The sequence below is a fragment of the Mastigoproctus giganteus genome, chromosome 5 (genome assembly GCF_048544385.1).
Source record: "Mastigoproctus giganteus isolate SK-2022 chromosome 5, ASM4854438v1, whole genome shotgun sequence".
Lineage (NCBI taxonomy): Eukaryota > Metazoa > Arthropoda > Arachnida > Uropygi > Thelyphonidae > Mastigoproctus > Mastigoproctus giganteus.
The window spans coordinates 93,035,902-93,054,774 of NC_143579.1; the positions used below are offsets into that span (position 1 = coordinate 93,035,902).

Sequence of the window (18,873 nt, forward strand, 5' to 3'; positions counted from 1 at the left end):
CCTGTGGAGACGGAAATGGATCTCGTGGCGAGACTCATCTGCGCTGCTGCTACTGTCAAAGAAACTCCAGGTGTGTTCGACCGTGACCACCAATCCATGCTGCATCGGTGTCATGCATGCATCGTGTCTCATGGTGGAACCTTCGAGCATCTGTTGTAACATCATGAAATGCATCCATCTCGTACTCCATTGTTAATATTATGTCAAATAAATATTTGCCACTAATTACTGTCTTATGTCTGGTTATTGTGACTCTGCTACTACTTTCCCGTGACGTTTCCGGTTATGGGTTCCTATGCAATTGACATTCCTTTAGATGTTACCTACCTCCCCTAAATGTTTGTACCAATATTTTTGAGACACCCTGTATATAACAATTTTTTTAGTTAATTATAATACCAACGAGATAAATTGGAGAATTTAGCATAAACGTATTAGGGGGTGAAAACTATACTCATTAGTTCAAAGGGCCAAGTATTTAGGTAACCTAAGTTGGACCTCTTTGTTGTACCCTATAAATAACACATAGAATAAAATAAAAATAAAATGAAATAGTAAAATTAAAATGATATTGCTAATTATAGATATATGGATATATTGAATGGAACATTAAGTAGGGCTAGCTCCAATCAATATATCCCATCAATAATTAGCTGAGGCTATCTGTTTGTTTGCCATTTGCCAGTTTTTTTATGTTCCAATATACTGAGAATTTACTGTGAATATATATATATAATAAAATTGGCTTAATTACTTTAATATACCTTAAATTTAGCAGAAAAACTGGCAGAATAACTGCTAGCCCAATTTCTGCTAAATTTAAGGTATATTGAAGTAATTAAACCAATTTGATTATATATTCATAGTAAATTCTCAGTATATTTGAACATAGAAAAACTGGCAAATGGCAAACAGAAACAGATAGCCTTAGCTAATTATTGATGGGATATACTGAGTGGAGCTAGACCTAGTTAATGTTCCATTCAATGTATCCATATATCTATAATTAGCTATATTATCATTTTAATTTTACTATTTCATTTATTTTTATTCTATTTTATTTTATTATATTTTATGTGTTTATTTATAGGGTACAACAAAGAAGTCCAACTTAGGTTACCTAAATACTTGGCCCTTTGAACTAATGAGTATAGTTTTCGCCCCTAATACTTTTATGCTAAATTATCCAGTTTATCTCGTTGGTATTTATAATTAACTAAAAAATTGTTATATACAGACAGATGTAATGTACAATCATAAATTTGATGGCATTAATCTGTTCTGCCACTCTTTCTCTTTTTCTATTTCTTATATTCTTCTACATAACTTCATATATATATATAGGTTCGACATTCGCTTGATGAAAGAAGGTAGGATGAAAGGACAAGCTTTTGTAACTCTGCATAATGAAAAACAGGCCATATTGGCTGTAAAGGAAACCAATGGTTATTTGCTTCATGGGAAACCTTTAGTGATTGTATCCTTTTTTATATTTTTGATTTAGTTTACTGCTTACTGTTTTTTTCCTACCATGAGTCATATTTTTGTGTTAGTCAAGGATTTATCATATGGTTACCTTAACTTTTTTTTTTTTTTTAAGTACTGTTCATATTCACCAATTTACATGGAATTTACCACATTCTCCCCATGATTAACCTGCTCCTATATTATATTGATGTTTTTGGGAAAATGTTTATTTCATCTTTATTCCAATAAATAGTTGGAAAAGAGAAACAGTGCAAATAAAATTTGTGCATTTTACTGCATTCAATTTTCAATCATGGGGATTATATGATTCAAAGGCTACAGAGGCTACCTGCCAGCTGACAAGAAGCCAGTGGTTTTGAAGTAGTGGTGGATGCTGTGCAATTTGAAGAGATATTAGCATTAGTATTAGTAGAGGCATATGATGCAAGAAAGCAAGCTTATGCAGCATCAGCCAGGAAAAAAAAAAACAAAAAAAACTTCCACTTCACCCCTCCATTTGTTCAAAATACCTGTCCAGCTGAGCCTTAAATTTATTTAGGCTATCAACTTCCACAACAAGGGATGGAAGTCTGTTCCACCAACCAACTACTCGCTGGCTAAAGACAAATTTCCAGACATCTATCCTACATCTGTTTTTCCTCAATTTGAATTTATGCCCTCTCAGGTGATTATTCTGAGCAAGAGGCAGAATCCCATCAGCATTGAGCATGCTCAAACCATTCAAGACTTTATACACCTCTATCAGATCACCTCGCCGGTGCCTAGTCTCCAGACACTGTAATTTGCAAAACTTAAGCCTTTCTTCGTAAGAGTAACCCTTTGTTCCATTCACCAACCTTGTTGCCCTTCTCTGTGCTCGTTCCACCAGCTCTACATCTTTCTTGAAATGAGGCCTCCAGACATGTATATAGTACTCAAGGTGTAGCCTGACCATTGCCTTATACAAGGGAATAATCACCTCCCTATCCCTGCTAGAAAAATTCCTGTATATCATTGATAAGACACCATGAGCTATTCTTGCAGCCCGTCTGTACTGCTCAGAAAACTTCATATCTGCCTGCACAATTACCCCCAGGTCCTTTTCATTTTCTGCCACTGTCAGTGTAGTACCACAGAGTTGATACATTCCTCTGGGGTTGCTGTTTCCCATATGTAGTACTTTACATTTGTCAATGTTAAACTTCATTTGCCACCTCTCAGCCCATCTGCTCAGCCTTTCTAGATCCTGTTGCAGCAGCATAGCATCAGTAGTGTCCTTAACAACCCTGCCAACTTTTGTATCATCTGCAAACTTGGACATTAAGCTTGATATACCATCATAAATATTATTTATAAATACAGAAAACAATAATGGACCCAACACTGAACCCTGAGGGACTCCACTAATAACATTAGTCCACGATGAGCAGTGTCCATTAATTACCATTCTCTGTCTTCTCCCCCTCAACCACCCCTTTATCCATAGCAGAAATTTGCCTCCAATGCCACACTGCTCCAATTTGTGCAGCAGTCTTCCATGTGCAACAGTATCAGAAGCCTTTCTAAGATCCAAGTATATAATATCAAAGTTATTCCCTGCATCCAGTTCTTTTGTGACTGCATCATAGTATCCAATCAAATTGGTCAGGCAAGACTTCCCCTTAACAAAACCATGCTGTGTCTGAACTATAACTGAAGTCTTGTCCAGATGATCCTGCAGTGCTTCCTTAACCAGTGCCATTAATTTTCCTGGAACAGAAGTTAAACTCACAGGTCTATAATTACTTTTGTCAGCCTTTGATCCTCCTTTGTGAATTGGGGTCACATTTGCACATCTCCAGTCTATGGGTATCTCCCCTGAATCCAAGGAAGCTCTCATAATTATGGCTAAGGGTTTGCTTACTTCTTTTGCTGCCTCCTTTAATATAACTGGATAGATCCCATCCACCCCAGGTGCCTTTCTTGTGTTTATCTTCAACAATTTCTCCTCCACTTTACTCTCAGTTATTACAAGATTATCTAGCTTACTGCCAGAGTTGAATACACCTCTGGCATTCCCCTCCCTGAATAACTTCTCATGTAGATGTGAATGTAGATGCAAAATACTCATTTAGTTTGTTAGCAACCTGAGCAGGATCATCAACAGTTGAACCATCGATATCAAGTGGAGCAATCTGATTCATCCCCTTCCTTCTAGAGTTTATATAAGAAAAGAACTCTTTACTGTTTTTCTTTGCATCCTTTGACAAAGATTTCTCGTAATCTGCCTTCGCCTGCTTAACTTCCTTTGTAACTTGGTTACAGATCAACTTATATCTATCATAGGCTTCTGTGTCACGTGTTAATTTATATGTATCCCAAGCATTTTTCTTCTCTGTCATATGTCTCATTAATTCATCTGACATCCATTTAGGCCTAAACCTTGAACAATATTTCTTAGTTGGTATGTAAAGCCTAGTAGCTTCCAAGATAAGTTCTTTGAATGCTTCCCATTTTGAATTTGCTGTTGGTAACATCTTCAGTTGGTCCCACTGTATAGAATTTAAATACTGTCTCAGACACCGTAGTCGCCTTTACGAAAGCAAAAACCCTTCCCTTTACCCCTGATGGTAGTTACCTCTTTGAGTAAATCCCACTTCAGCACACTGTGATCACTGCCACCTAGTGGTTCCTCTATCTGCAGATTCTTAATGCATGAAGAATCACTACTGATAATCAAATCAAGAGTATTACTCCCTCTAGTTGCCTCCCGAACATGCTGATGTAGAAAACAATCATCTAATAAATCCACAAAAGCCTTTCTAGTGTGTGAGTGACCAACCCACAAATTCCAGTCAATATCTGGGAAATTAAAATCCCCCATTATAAGGCTCTCTGATTTACTGGCCCACTCTATTTCCCTGTACAGTTTCTTATTATACTCATCAGAGTCATTAGGCCTATAGCACACTCCTACTCTCAATTTTGATCTCCTTATGCTTATGTCACACCAAACTCACTCAACACTGCGCTGCCCAGCGATGTCGACTGGCTTCACTTCCTTGGATTTTGTGTTTCTTAACTAATAGCATAACCCTCCTCCCTTCCTATCCTTTCTGTAGATGTTGTACTCCCCAAATTCCATTTCTGCATTCCTTATATCTGTGTGACACCACGTCTCTGATATCCCAACAATATCCGCCTTTGATGCTTTGAGCAATACCTCAAATTCATCAAATTTATTTACCAAACTCCTAGCATTGGTGTACCACGCAAGTATACATGCACCTGTTCTTTTTCTTAGCTATCCTAACACAACCCATGTGTTTACTTGTACCGCAATGACTCCCAGCAGTCTCTGAAATATCCTGCATCTTGTTTTCCAGGCTTCTGCTCATTCCAATAGAAGCAGTGCAAGAATCACTTTCACCTCTGCCAGTGGCTGCTATTAATCTATTAGTCCTTGTATCCCCCCCAAGCTAGCAGTTTTCCGACCCACCTAACACTGCCTCGATAGCGTCAGCAAATATTCTAGCACCCTTTCTATTTAAGTGTATCCCATCCCTGTAGAAGCAGTCCCTTCTGTTAAAAAGTACAGACTGTACAAGTACAAGTAACAAGTATAAGATATTGCCAACTTAGACAGGATTGTAGATTAAAGTTAAGTTAACAGGATTGTAGATTAAAGTTAAGTGAACACGATTGCAGATAACAGTACCCATCTAAAATATAAGAACATAAGCTCAAGCCTTAATGCTAAATACTCAGCTTTGGTACTAAAGCTTGAGCTTATGTTTTTATATTCTAGACAGGTACTGCTATCTACAATCCTGCTCAAGTTGCTAATATCTTTTTAAACTATGTAGCATCCACCACTATTTCAAAACTACTGGCTTCTCGTCAGCTGGCAGGTAGCCTCTGTTAGAAGATGTGCCAAACTGTGAATAAAATATTTTCTTTAAATTGAACAACTAAGGTGTATGGAAGTTACAAATTCCATTTAAGCTCATAATGACCATTATATGCACCTTTAACCCTAAAACTGGGCTACACTCTCCCTGTCAATAAATTACTATAGGATTGCAGAAGGATATTTGAACTCATTGAAATAAAATAAAATTCATATGCTGTACATTTTCTATCACAAGGATCATACTACTCCCACTTAAGCATGTTCTCACCAAATAAAGTATTTGGCACTAAGGCCATGTATCAGTGAATCAAGTATTTGGCACTAAAGCTTGGGCTTATTTTCGACTTAGAGGCAAAATCCATTATCCATGGTTTGGCCTAAGTCACTAATATCTTTTTAAATTGTACAGAATCACCTAAACAAGAATCCACTATACATTTAAAAATCTAAGATGCCACCAAACAGCTGTATTACAGCTATGAGCTTCTCATCAGCTGGTAGGTGGCCTTTATTAGAGAGCTAGTTGGTGATTCTATGCAATTTGAAATGATATTAACAATTGAGGCAGAATTGTAAATAATGGTTTTGTCCTTAAATTGAAATAAGCCCAAGCCTTTGCCAAATATTTGACCTTGGTCTTCAGTGGGAACAGAATGATCCCTATGGTAGAAAATTGAACCACAATAAAGCATACAAATTTTTATTTGATTTCAAATTTTGCATTGAAATATCCCTCTGAAATTGTATGCTACAGAAATGTACTTCTCAAACACTTATTTATACATTCTATATAATTTTCTGTGATATCATTTGGTGTTGCCTCTAAAGCCCTATTTTAATGAGAAATTATTCTGATGCGAAAGGCATCAAATGTTTTTGTAGAGGCTTAAAAATGGATGGTGACGTTGCTTCAAGTCAGATTACAGTTTCAGATCAAAGATCTTTTATCAAAATTAAAACTGTACACGGTCAGACACTGAGAAAAATTTATGAATTTTTGCAGGAAGTGTGTGGTGAGTCAACAGTAGATTGTAGCCAAGTTTCACATTACTCCCAAAGGTTTTGTCAAGGTCAGACCAGCATTTTTGAAGACAAACAGCTCTTGGGTAGACCAAGAACATCTACAAACAACACATCAGCAGTCATTATTACTACCATTTTGGAAGAAGACAGATGTATGACCTCTGAAGAAATAACTGAGAAATCTGGAATTATTACTGCCATTTTGTGATGGAGATATACGTGATTAAAATATGGGACCAATTAAGTGGAAGTTTTGGCTGATATTAGCATTAGCATTAGCATTAGTAGAGGCAGTTGATGCAAGAAAGCAAGCTTATGCAGCATCCGCCAAAAAAAAAAAAAAAAAACCCACTTCCACTTCACCCCTCTGTTCGTTCAAAATACCTGTCCAGCTGAGCCTTAAACTTATTTAGGCTATCGACCTCCACCACAAGTGATGGCAGTCTGTTCCACCAACCAACCACCCGCTGGCTAAAGGCAAATTTCTGCACGTCTATCCTACATCTGTCTTTCCTCAATTTGAATTTATGCCCTCTCAGGTGATTTTTCTGAACTAGAGGAAGAATCCCATCAGCATTGAGCATGCTTAAACCATTCAAGGCTTTATACACCTCTATCAGATCACCTCGCCGGTGCCTAGTCTCCAGACACTGTAATTTGCAAAACTTAAGCCTTTCTTTGTAAGAGCACCCCTTTGTTCCATTCACTAATCTTGTTGCCCTTCTCTCTACTCGTTCCAGCATCTCTACATCCTTCTTTAAATGAGGCCTCCAGACCTGTATACAGTACTCTAGGTGTGGTCTGACCATTGCCTTATAGAAGGGAATAATCACCTCCTTATCTCTGCTAGAAAAATTCCTATATATCATCGACAATACACCATGAGCTACTCTTGCAGCCCGTCTGCACTGCTCAGAAAACTTCATATCTGCCTGCACAACCACCCCCAGGTCAATTTCATTCTCTACCACTGCAAGTGTGGTACCACAGAGTTGATACGTTGCTCTGGGGTTGCTGTTTCCCATATGTAGTACTTTACATTTGTCAATGTTAAACTTCATTTGCCACCTCTCAGCCCATCTGCTCAACCTTTCCAGATCCTGTTGCAGCAGCATAGTGTCAGTAGTGTCCTTGACAACCCTGCCAACCTTTGTATCATCTGCAAACTTGGACATTAAGCTTGATATACCATCATCAATATCATTTATAAATACAGAAAACAATAATGGACCCAACACTGAGCCCTGAGGGACTCCACTAATAACATTAGTCCACGATGAGCAGTGTCCATTGATTACCACTCTCTGTCTTCTCCCCCTCAACCACCCCTTTATCCATAGCAGCAATTTTCCTCCAATGTCACACTGCTCCAATTTGTGTAGCAGTCTTCCATGTGCAACAGTATCAAAAGCCTTTCTAAGATCCAAGTATATAATATCAAAGTTATTCCCTGCATCCAGTTCTTTTGTGACTGCATCATAGTATCCAATCAAGTTGGTCAGGCAAGACTTCCCCTTAACAAAACCATGCTGTGTCTGAGCTATAACTGAAGTCTTGTCTAAATGATCCTGCAGTGCTTCTTTAACCAGTGCCTCCATTAATTTTCCTGGAACAGAAGTTAAGCTCACAGGTCTATAATTACTTGTGTCAGCCTTTGATCCTCCTTTGTGAATTGGGGTCACATTTGCACATTTCCAGTCTATGAGTACCTCCCCTGAGTCCAAGGAAGCTCTCATAATTATGGCTAAGGGTTTGCTTACTTCCTTTGCTGCCTCCTTTAATATAACTGGATAGATCCCATCCACCCCGGGTGCCTTTCTTGTGTTTATCTTCAACAGTTTCTCCTCCACTTTACTCCCAGTTATTTCAAGATTCTGTAGCTTACTGCTAGAGTTGAATACACCTCTGGCATTCCCCTTGCTGAATAACTCCTCATGTGTGAATGTCGATGCAAAATATTCATTTAGTTTGTTAGCTACCTGAGCAGGATCATCAACAGTTGACCCATCAATATCAAGTGGACCAATCTGATTCATCCCCTTCCTTCTAGAGTTTACATAAGAAAAGAACTCTTTGCTGTTTTTCTTTGCATCCCTTGCCAAGGATTTCTCGTAATCTGCCTTTGCCTGCCTAACCTCCTTTGTAACTTGGTTGCATATCAACTTGTATCTATCATAGGCTTCTGTGTCATGTGTTAATTTGTAAGTATCCCATGCATTTTTCTTCTCTGCCATATGCCTCATTAGTTCATCTGACATCCATTTTGGCCTAAACCTTGAACAATATTTCTTAGTTGGTATGTAAAGCCTAGTAGCTTCCAAGATAAGTTCTTTGAATGCTTCCCATTTTGAATTTGCTGTTGGTAACATCATCAGTTGGTCCCACTGTATAGAATTTAAATACTGTCTCAGTCCATCGTAGTTGCCTTTACGGAAGCAATAACCCTTCCCTTTACCCCTAATGGTAGTTACCTCTTTGAGTAAATCCCACTTCAGCACACTGTGATCACTGCCACCTAGTGGTTCATTTATCTGCAGATTCTTAATGCATGAAGAATCACTGCTGATAATCAAATCAAGAGTATTACTCCCTCTAGTTGCCTCCCGAACATGCTGATGTAGAAAATCCAATAAATCCACAAAAGCCCTGCTAGTGTGTGAGTAACCAGCCCCCAAATTCCATTCAATATCTGGGAAATTAAAATCTCCCATTATAAGACTCTGATTTACTGGCCCACTCTATTTCCCTGTACAGTTCCTTATTATACTCATCAGAGTCATTAGGCCTATAGCACACTCCTACTCTCAATTTTGATCTCCCAATGCTTATGTCACACCAAACTGACTCAACACTGCACTGTCCAGCGATGTCGACTGGCTTCACTTCCTTGGTTTTTATGTGTTTCTTAACTAATAGCATAACCCCTCCCCCCTTCCTATCCTCTCTATCCTTTCTGTAGATGTTGTACTCCCCAAATTGCAGTTCTGCATCCCTTATATCTCTGTGACACCACGTCTCTGATATCCCAACAATATCTGCCTTTTGATGTTTTGAAATAAAATTCATATAAAAATGAACTTAGCAAATGTGAAGTTCAAAGCAATACTTATGTCTCACAGGAACTGACTTCAGAGTGCAAGGAGATTATAGAGAATGCTGAGATGTCATCTCGACACCAATATCAGCAACTTTGCCAGAGGGCTAATTATCAGCCTTCGAGAGGCTGGATGGTTGCTTCATCACATTGTGGAATATGTGGGCCATGAAAATACCACAGTGTGCAGATGTTGGGAAGAGTGGCTGTGGGAAGGCGCGATTTCTCATTGAATGAGCATGATGGAGGACTACGGAATGAGAAGATTGTCTTATTTATTGACAGGTTTGCACCACACCTACAGCCATTGCTAGGTGCGATGCAACCCGCACTATAACTGCCCATATAACCACTCATGTCACAGCTCATTGGGGCTGTGATATCAGCTGACTGTCACTGCATCATCTGTCAAACTGCACACTGAGTCACAAAGGGGCCACTGTGCATACCAGCCATTGTGTTGACTGACTGCCTGACTGCTGTCAACAGTGTCTGGAATGGTGCCATGCACAGGCTACTTGGGATACAGAATAATGTCAAGTGATCTTCAGTGATGAATTCCACTTCTGCTTGGGGCCTGATGATTGCTGCATACCCATGTGGCAACACCGCGGTGAATGCAGTGATCCTAGAGATATTGTTGAATGCTGTACTACATGCCCTGCTAGTGTTATGGTGTAGGGAGCAATCAGTTTTTATAGTCAGTCATCATTAGTCTTTGCCAGGCTACTTGGGATACAGAATAATGTCAAGTGATCTTCAGCGATGAATTCCACTTCTGCTTGGGGCCTGATTGCTGCATACCCATGTGGCAACAACGTAGTGAATGCAGTGATCCTAGAGATATTGTTGAATGCCGTACTAGATGCCCTGCTAGTGTTATGGTGTAGAGAGCCATCAGTTTTTATAGTCAGTCATCATTGGTGTTTGCCAATGGCAGTCTGACTACTTGCTGCTGTGTTGCTGAAATTCTGGAACCCATCACTCTCCCCTTTCTTAGCCGGGTGCCTAATGCCATTTTTCAGCAGGACAACACATACTGCAGCAGTTTCCTCTGAGTGTCTTCGTGGTGTGGATGTACTGTCTTAACCAGTCAGGTCCTCAGATTTCTCCCCAGTTGAGCATTTGTGAGCTATGATTACAGATCATATACAGAGCCACCTATCACCAGCATGGACTGTGGAGGTCCTGCAGGTTCAGGTACAAAAGGCTTGGTGGAAATACCACTGGAGGCTATTCAGCAACTGTTCAATTCAATGCTGAGATGCTTAGCTCAATGTATTTGCAACTGTGGAGTTACATCATATCGATATGTCCATTTTAAGCATAATTTTGTGTCATTAAATGTGTTCTCGCATATTATCATCTGCAACTTTTGTCATGTGTTTATTAACTCTTTCACAATCATTACTCCAAATTATGTTTCTTCAGAGTACTGCAGTTTTAATGTCAGAGAGTGTACTAACATTACTGACAAGAAGGTGAAGAATTTTTTTAAAATGCATTGTTGCCATTTATGAGACATGGACATATGACTTTGAACATGAACTGAAATCACAGTCAGCTCAGTAGAAGCATCTGTCTTCACCACACCTTTCTTTCTTAAATGCCACTGGCAACAATAAAAGGTGAAACAAATTGTTACATGGTCTTTGATTATGAGGGTATTATTGCTGCTGATCATGTGCCACTTGGAAGATCAGTAACTGGAAACTACTATGCAATGTTTCTTTGTTAAAAATTACATCCAAATATTTGTCAGAAGCAACTATAGATGTTGGAAGCTGGTGTTTTCACACTTCATCTGTACAGCTTGTGTTCATTAATTCCAAATGGGAAGCACTACCTCACCCCATTATAGTCCTCATATGAGTGTGCAATTGCAGTTTGTTCCCCAAGCTCAAGGAACTGTTGCATGGTCAAATATTCTGTCTTTAGATGTGTTGAGTGCATCCATGACCCATCATACCAGACAGCTTAACTTCATCAGCCGCAAAATGGTATTTAACTGTCTGCTTTTAAATTAACTGCTTTTGTACTGGTAGATTATCCTATAGGCAAAAAAAGACATTGTCTATGGCCCCGATCAAAGGGGATCCCAAAATCACTGTTTCAAAAACTCGTTGCTGTTTTTTGCTAATATTTTTAAGTGACTTTTATTGGAAACTGAACTTTCTACCTGCCAAGAACAATGAACTTGAAAATTACGTTTTTTGTTGGGTTTTTTTTTTTTTTTTTTTCAAAAATATTTTTACCAATTTTGATGAAATTTTATATTTAATTCTTATGTCAAATAATTTGTTTGTATTGTTACAATAAAATGAAATTTAAAATGTTCTTTATTAGTTTTTTCTTTAGATGGGCCCCCCAAATTCCATTTTGTCTTTGGCCCCATGAAGGTATAATGCACCACTGTGCTTTTGTGCCTTACTTTTAGGGCAACTTTTGTAATTTTTGAATAAGTGTAGCTGCTTGGGTCTAATGTGAACTACTTTTCTGTTGATAACAGTTTCCTTGTAGGTAGCACTTGACAAAATAATCTTCTCTGAAGGCTCATCTATTGTAGCATGAATTGATGGACATTGTGGAATCACACCAAAGTTGTGTTATAGCACTGATTACAGCCATACATTCTAGGGAGTGCAAGGCTGAATCACATCTCTCACCCTTCAGTGAGCATCTTTTATTCCTCTTCTTTTGCTTTTAAGTGTTTAAGCAATAAGCAAGTTAGCTGAAATTCTAGACATTCCATCTATAAATTGGTTGTGTGAATCCATAAACATCTAAATAAAAGAATAGGATTATCCCTAAAAAAATAATATTGACCAGTCTCTTCAGAGATATGTAAATCATAATAATTCCCTCCCCCATTCCCCTTTTTGGTTGTATTGGAGTTCACAAATTTGACCTACTAGTTCACCTCAGTGGCAAGTGACACCCAAAAACAGGATCTGATCCAGTGGCTAGGTAAAAAATATTTTTTTTTCCCAAAATTAACCTCGTCAATTGTCACTCAGTTAAAAACTTTCAAGTTTTTAAGTGAGTGAAGACTGCTAGACAGGTTCCTACATATGTCCTAGGGACATATTAGTAAGCTTTGACATAGAGGTAACATTTACCAATATCCTCCTTGTGGGATATTGAAGCAAGCATCGGATATCTTTTACTTGCTAGTTCCAAGGAGATTGATAGAAATCTCCTTGGACCTGGTAGGTAAAAAGATGTTTTATATTAAGAACATGCCATTGCTTCCAGCAGAGGTCTTTATTGCTAACCTCAAGCCTGATGCTGTGACCAACAAAAACCCTACAGGCCTAAGTTATGGGCCCAATATGTAGATGATATATTTCTGATTTGAGGCCACAACATGGAGTACATTCATCCACCATGAAAGCATAAATTTCACCCTTAAGCTAGAGCAGGACAATGCCCTCTCTTTTCTTTATTCTTATGAGGGGATGGAGATATCAGTCAGCACAGGAGTTTTACTACAAACCCACAGATACGGCAACTTTCCTTAGTTACCATTAAACTATCAAATTAGTTTTAATTAGTAATAATTGTACAGATTACAGTTTTATTTCATTCTATAATTGAAATTAATTGGATATAGAAAATTAAGAATTTATTAACATTATATAAATTTCATATAAGAGTGCATCAAAGGATATTGAATTCAGATTAAAATATCCAATGATTTCAAATTTAATTTCAGGTTTTATATACTAGATTCTTAATATTATATATTTTTTTGATATTTTGTAAATATTTCTTAATATTACAACTCAGCAATTTGCAAGATCTGCAAAACCAAAGCAACAGCTTGCTATAAATCCCAAAAAATAAAAAAAAAAATTAACAAATAATGAAAATGGTAAGTTTGGTGATATAGTGTTATTACTGCATAATCCAGAATTTTTGAATCAATCTAATTTGAAATGAAAATTTAAAAACCTACTTTTTTGACCTCAAGAAAACAATCTTTTCTGTGCTTTTGGGTTTTATTGGTGCATTGGCAACTAAGGCTATAATGTGCCTTGTGCTCTTCTGTCTGTGGTTCTGAATGGTTTAATTAGTTTTGATTAATTTCTGAATGGAAAGATATATTTTTGAATCCTTACAAGTGAAAAACTCTATAGTACATTAAAATACCAAGTGCAAGATCCACTAATAAATGAAGTAACAGTAGTCAAATGGTAATCCCTTCAAAACTGGTTTACTATTTAACCTGCATATGAACACAAATGCCACTCTTCATACAGCCATTTTGGTGCTTTTTGTCACCTCATCAGTGAAGTGCTAGGCAAAGCTGAAAGACCTAAAGTAAAGGCTGTATTAAATAACTCCTCTTTTTACTTGGGGAACACATGCATTTTATTCCAGATAGAATGGAAAATTTGACTGACATTGTAAGAAGGAGGAATACCCCCAAAATCATGCAATAAAGAGAAGCATCACAAGAATCCTGGCTACATTCATTGCTGCTTCGATGAATGTAGCCAGGATTCTTGTGATGCAGACTTTGCTAGACCAGCAAATCAACAGATTTGGACTACTAATCGGAAAATTATGATGTGTTGCACTTATCTAAGCAAGAAGAGAGTTGAATGACTTAGTTTGTGATCTAAATTTATCTAAAGTGCAAGAAGAACTTTGTGGTTCTAGGTTACAACAGTGGAAACTAAAGCAGGAACTAACATAGCTAAGTGATCAGGAGCACAAGTGTTGTAGCACACACTCTTTGAGTGGACTGGGGTTCAAGCCCGTGACTGCTAAATACAATTAATGTTTGTATTGATTGAGTTATTTATTGTAAACTCCACTGACCTGGTGGTCATACTGGAATATAAAAAAGAAATTTTGAAATTTTAAAAATTGCCTTATGCATTTCTGGTACAAACTAAGCATTGAAAACACAATTCTGATGAATGGCATATGTTTACTGATGCCTCAAAATTAATTTTAAAAGTTTTGATACGTAACGGAAATGCATTCCCATAGTTTTTCTGCTTTGTGCTGTTGACTGACAATATCATCCTTAACTGTTGGCTTGAAAAGAAATATATGATAGCATGTCCAAGATAGTTCAGTGTCAAAGTACAATGACTGTGAAATGCCTCTGGTAAACTTAAGCTAATTGGATTACTCACTAGTCTACAAGGGGATTTCATGAATTACTGTTGTTTTCTATGTTTGTGGGAAAGTTGTGCAACAGAAGAACATTATGTTGCAGTGGGAAAACTGGGAGGAATTTTTACCAGGAAGAGGTAATGTAAAATTATAAATTGTAAAGAGGTAATGTTCTGCTGGTTGATTCAGAAAGGTTTTTCTTCCCCTTTACATATAAAGCTTGGATTAATGAAGAATTTTGTCAAAGTTCTGGATAATGAAGGATGGATATTCTGCTACGAAGGAAGTATTTCCTAATTAAACAGATGCAAAACTGGAAGAAGGAATTTCTATTGGGCCTCGATTAAAGACACTTCTCAAAGATAAATCTATTTTAAACAAAGTTGCAGGATATTGAACTAGCAGCTTCCCAGTCATTTAAAGCAGTTGTGCATAGGTCTCTTGAAAGAAGAGAATAAAGCAATTATGAATCTCTGATATCAACTTTACTGTAGTATTAATAAAGATATGCTCAAAGTCTATGAAAATTCATTTTCTTCATTCCCATCTCAGTTTTGTTTTTTTACTCGGAATTTGGAAGATGTAAATGATAAGCTAGGGGAACACTTTCATCAGGACATATCCACAATAGAAAATCAGTACCAAGGTCACTGAAATACTGCCATGATGGGAGATGAAACTCTGAGTTGAAGTATTTTTAAATGAATATGACTCATTTTTAAGACAGCATATGAATTATTGTATGATATTTGAAATTGGTTGTTCATTAAGCTACTAAAATTTTAGTATATTGTTCAATGAAGATATGATGATATACAATTTTGATAATTTTTGGAATCAACAGTTCAGTTTTCTACACAATCTGCAACGTTTGCTCCAGAGTTGTGGGTTTTTTTTTTTTTTTTTGATTGGTGTAATCAAATCAAGAGTATTTCTTCCTCTTGTAACATGCTGTTAGAAATCAGTAATTATTGAAAAGCTCAGCTGCTGTATGAGTGACCAACCCACAAGTTCCAATCAATCTGGAAAGTACACATCCCCATTATAAAATATTTTGATTTATTGGCTCACTGTTTGTCTGTATAGTTGTTCATTGTAATCATCACAGTCATTAACCCAACAGTATCCCTTGTTTGTGCCCTTAACTAATTCAATGGAAAGGTTCGGTGAAACACAAGTAGTTGCTCTTGACATCTCAAAGGCTTTCGATCGTGTTTGGCATAAAGGTCTTCTAAACAAGCTTCCATCTTATGGTTTGCCAACTGTTTTTAGTAATTGGTTATCCAATTTTCTCTCTGATTGCTCACTGAGGGTGATGGTAGATAGCTCTCTGTCTTCTAACTCCTCCACTAATGCCGGTGTACCCCAAGGTTCAGTTCTTTCCCCCACTATTTTCCTCTTGTATATTAATGACCTTCTTCCATTGACTGGAAATCCTATGCATAGTTTTGCCGATGATAGCACATTGCACTCCACTTTCCATTTTGAGAAACCTTGTCCTGCTCAATCAGCTTCAACTTCTCGAAAATCTGCTACCAATTCCTTAAATGCTGATCTTCAGGTAATTCTCCAGTGGGGCAAAGACAACTTAGTTGATTTCAACCCTTCTAAAACTCAGTCTTGTCTTATACCTCGCAAAAAGGATTCTTCTGCTCCTATGCTTATCTTTCGTGACACTCCGATTTCTAGGCAAAATGATATATCTCTTTTGGGGATTACCCTGACTTGTAATCTCTCTTGGCACAAGCACATTACAAATATTGCTTCCTCTGCATCTAAAAAACTTGGTTTTCTCTTTCGCTCTCAGCGTTACTTTTCTTCCAAACAGCTGCTCACTCTGTATAAATTGCAAATCCACCTGCCATGGAATATTGTTCCCACATCTGGGGTGGTGCCCCCAAAACCTCTCTCAGGCTTCTCGATTCCATCCAGAAGAGGGCAGTTAGGTTAATTAATGATTCATCTTTAACAAAGTCTCTCCACTCTCTGTCTCATAGATGTACTGTTTCTGCTGCATGCCTCTTCTACAGATACTTCCATGGGCACTGTTCTTCTGAATTGGCTTCTATAATTCCCGCTCTCTTTCAAAACAGTCCGAACACGTGCCGCCACCAGCCAACATCCATTTACTGTCCAACTCTAAACTCACAGAACCAACTTTTCATCGTCCTCGTTTATTCATTCAGCTGCTATTTTCTGGAACAACCTTCCTTCATACGAATTTCCTGAAAATTAGTCTACAGAAGTTCACGTCCAATGTCAACAAATATCTTCTTTCGTCTTCTCAACCTCCAACCCAAGCACGGTACTAAATACTATAGGTTCTAATACCTCTCGTGTTTGGGGTTTACATAAAAAAATCTATTCTACAACTGTCTTTCCTCAATTTGAACTATGGCCCCTCAGTTCCTTAGTCTGAGCAGACAGAAGTATCCCGTCAGCATTGTTCCTGTTCAGACCATTCAAGGCCTTATACACCTCAATCAGATCACCTTGCAGGTGGTTAGTCTCCAGATGCTGCAATTTGCAAAACTTAAGCCTTCCTTCGTAAGCACACCCCTTTGTTCTTCTCACCAGTCTTGTTGCCCTTCTCTGTACTTGTTCCAGCAGCTGTACATCCTTCCTAAAATGAGGCCTCCAGACCTGTATACAGTACTCAAGTTGTGGCCTGACTATTGCCTTATATAAAGGGATATTCACCTCCTTGTCTCTGCTAGCAAAATTCCTAAATATCATTGACAAAACTCTATGACCTGCTCTGCCAGCCAGTCTGCACTGCTCAGAGAACTTCATATCTGACTGCACAATTACCCTCAGGTCTTTTTCAATCTCCACCTCCCTGAGTGTAGTACCACACAGTTGGTACATTTCTCTTGGGTTAATGCTACCCATATGCAGTACTTTGCATTTGTCAATCAAAAAGAATATCTATCCCAATGATCTGACTTTAACAAAAAGAACATAGACAACACAAAAGTAACATTTTTAGACCTCAAAGAAAATATTAAGAAGAATAACCAAGTAGAAATAGGAATATACTATAAGAGAGAAGATTATAACTTTGAAATATTACACCTCAGCAATTGGAACTCCAATATACCAATCAAAATACCAAGAAATATGGCGCCTCCATAGCCAGGTGGGAAAGAGTAGCATTGCGTAGCACATGCTTCTTGATTAGACCGGGGTTCAAGCCCATCACCACCAAATACGGAGGATGCGGAAAGGTCAGAGAATGACCACTGCATATCCCCGGAGCAATATGGCCTTAGTTGCTAATGCTCCTTAAACAAAAACAATAATAATAACGGAGAAATATAATTACTTCACAAGCAATAATAAGAATATGCAACAATAGTAAAAATAGATCTGAAGCACTTGAGACATTAGAAGATGAGCCCGCTAAGAACGGAATTCCGGACAGATTTATCAAAAAGTATATGTAATTTAATACATAATGAAACAACAAAAGAACGAAAACAAAAACCGCAAACATCGACAGGACCATTACGTATAATTTTGTAAGTATATTATTTCAGTCTTCGTGGGCATGTCTTAACCCTGTAGCGTGTAAAGAGAACACCTTGTGGAGAAGGCAGCTTTATGGTAGATTAATATTCAGGTGTTATCAGAGTTATTTTAGTATATGTATATATTCAAGGCTTTTTTTTTTTTTCTTTTTTTTTTCTCAAATTTATTAATTTTTATTTTTTCATTTATATTTTTACATTTTGTGCATTTTCGTATGCATTACTGTAGGTTTCCCAGATTACATAGGATTAATCCTGGAATGTAAGAGGTCACCACTTAAGCCCACGGCTAGGGTGGCATTCTCGAAATTTAATGCAGCAAACTGACTCATTCACTTTTTTGGTTCAGTCAGCAACATGTGGCACAGTAAGTCCTTGAAGTGGCTCAGAAGATTCGTTTTTCTTTCTTTTTCTTTTTTCTTTTTTACGTACTCCTAAATAAGTAATTTTGCATTAATAACTTTTGCTCTTTTTAAACATACTTAATTAATAATTGATAATTAATTTTCTTTATAACTGTTAATTATTAACATTATTATTTATATTATTAACATTTTAAAAGTAAAGATAACATAATGTAGATGCCACGGTTACCTGTACATATTTAAATAAATTCATTTCATTTTAATAATTTTTTGGCCACAATGCTAAATATATGTACAGGAAACTATTGAAACTCCCATTGAAACATTAAAGGCTGTGTATATGGACTATTTCAGCATAATTTGTTGAAATTA

At 37.4% G+C, this 18,873-nt stretch overlaps 1 protein-coding gene across 1 annotated transcript in view; it reads left to right on the forward strand.

Moving 5' to 3' along the window:
* The window catches only part of LOC150085562 (RNA-binding region-containing protein 3), a 201,272-nt gene extending 187,915 nt beyond the window's left edge, over window positions 1-13,357 (forward strand). The window contains exons 11-12 of the mRNA XM_090373348.1: window positions 1,345-1,477; window positions 13,266-13,357. Coding sequence (XP_090229474.1) covers window positions 1,345-1,477; window positions 13,266-13,322 — 190 coding nt within the window. The 3' untranslated portion in view covers window positions 13,323-13,357. The remainder of the gene's footprint in view (window positions 1-1,344; window positions 1,478-13,265) is intronic.
* The last annotated feature ends 5,516 nt before the right edge of the window (window positions 13,358-18,873 follow it).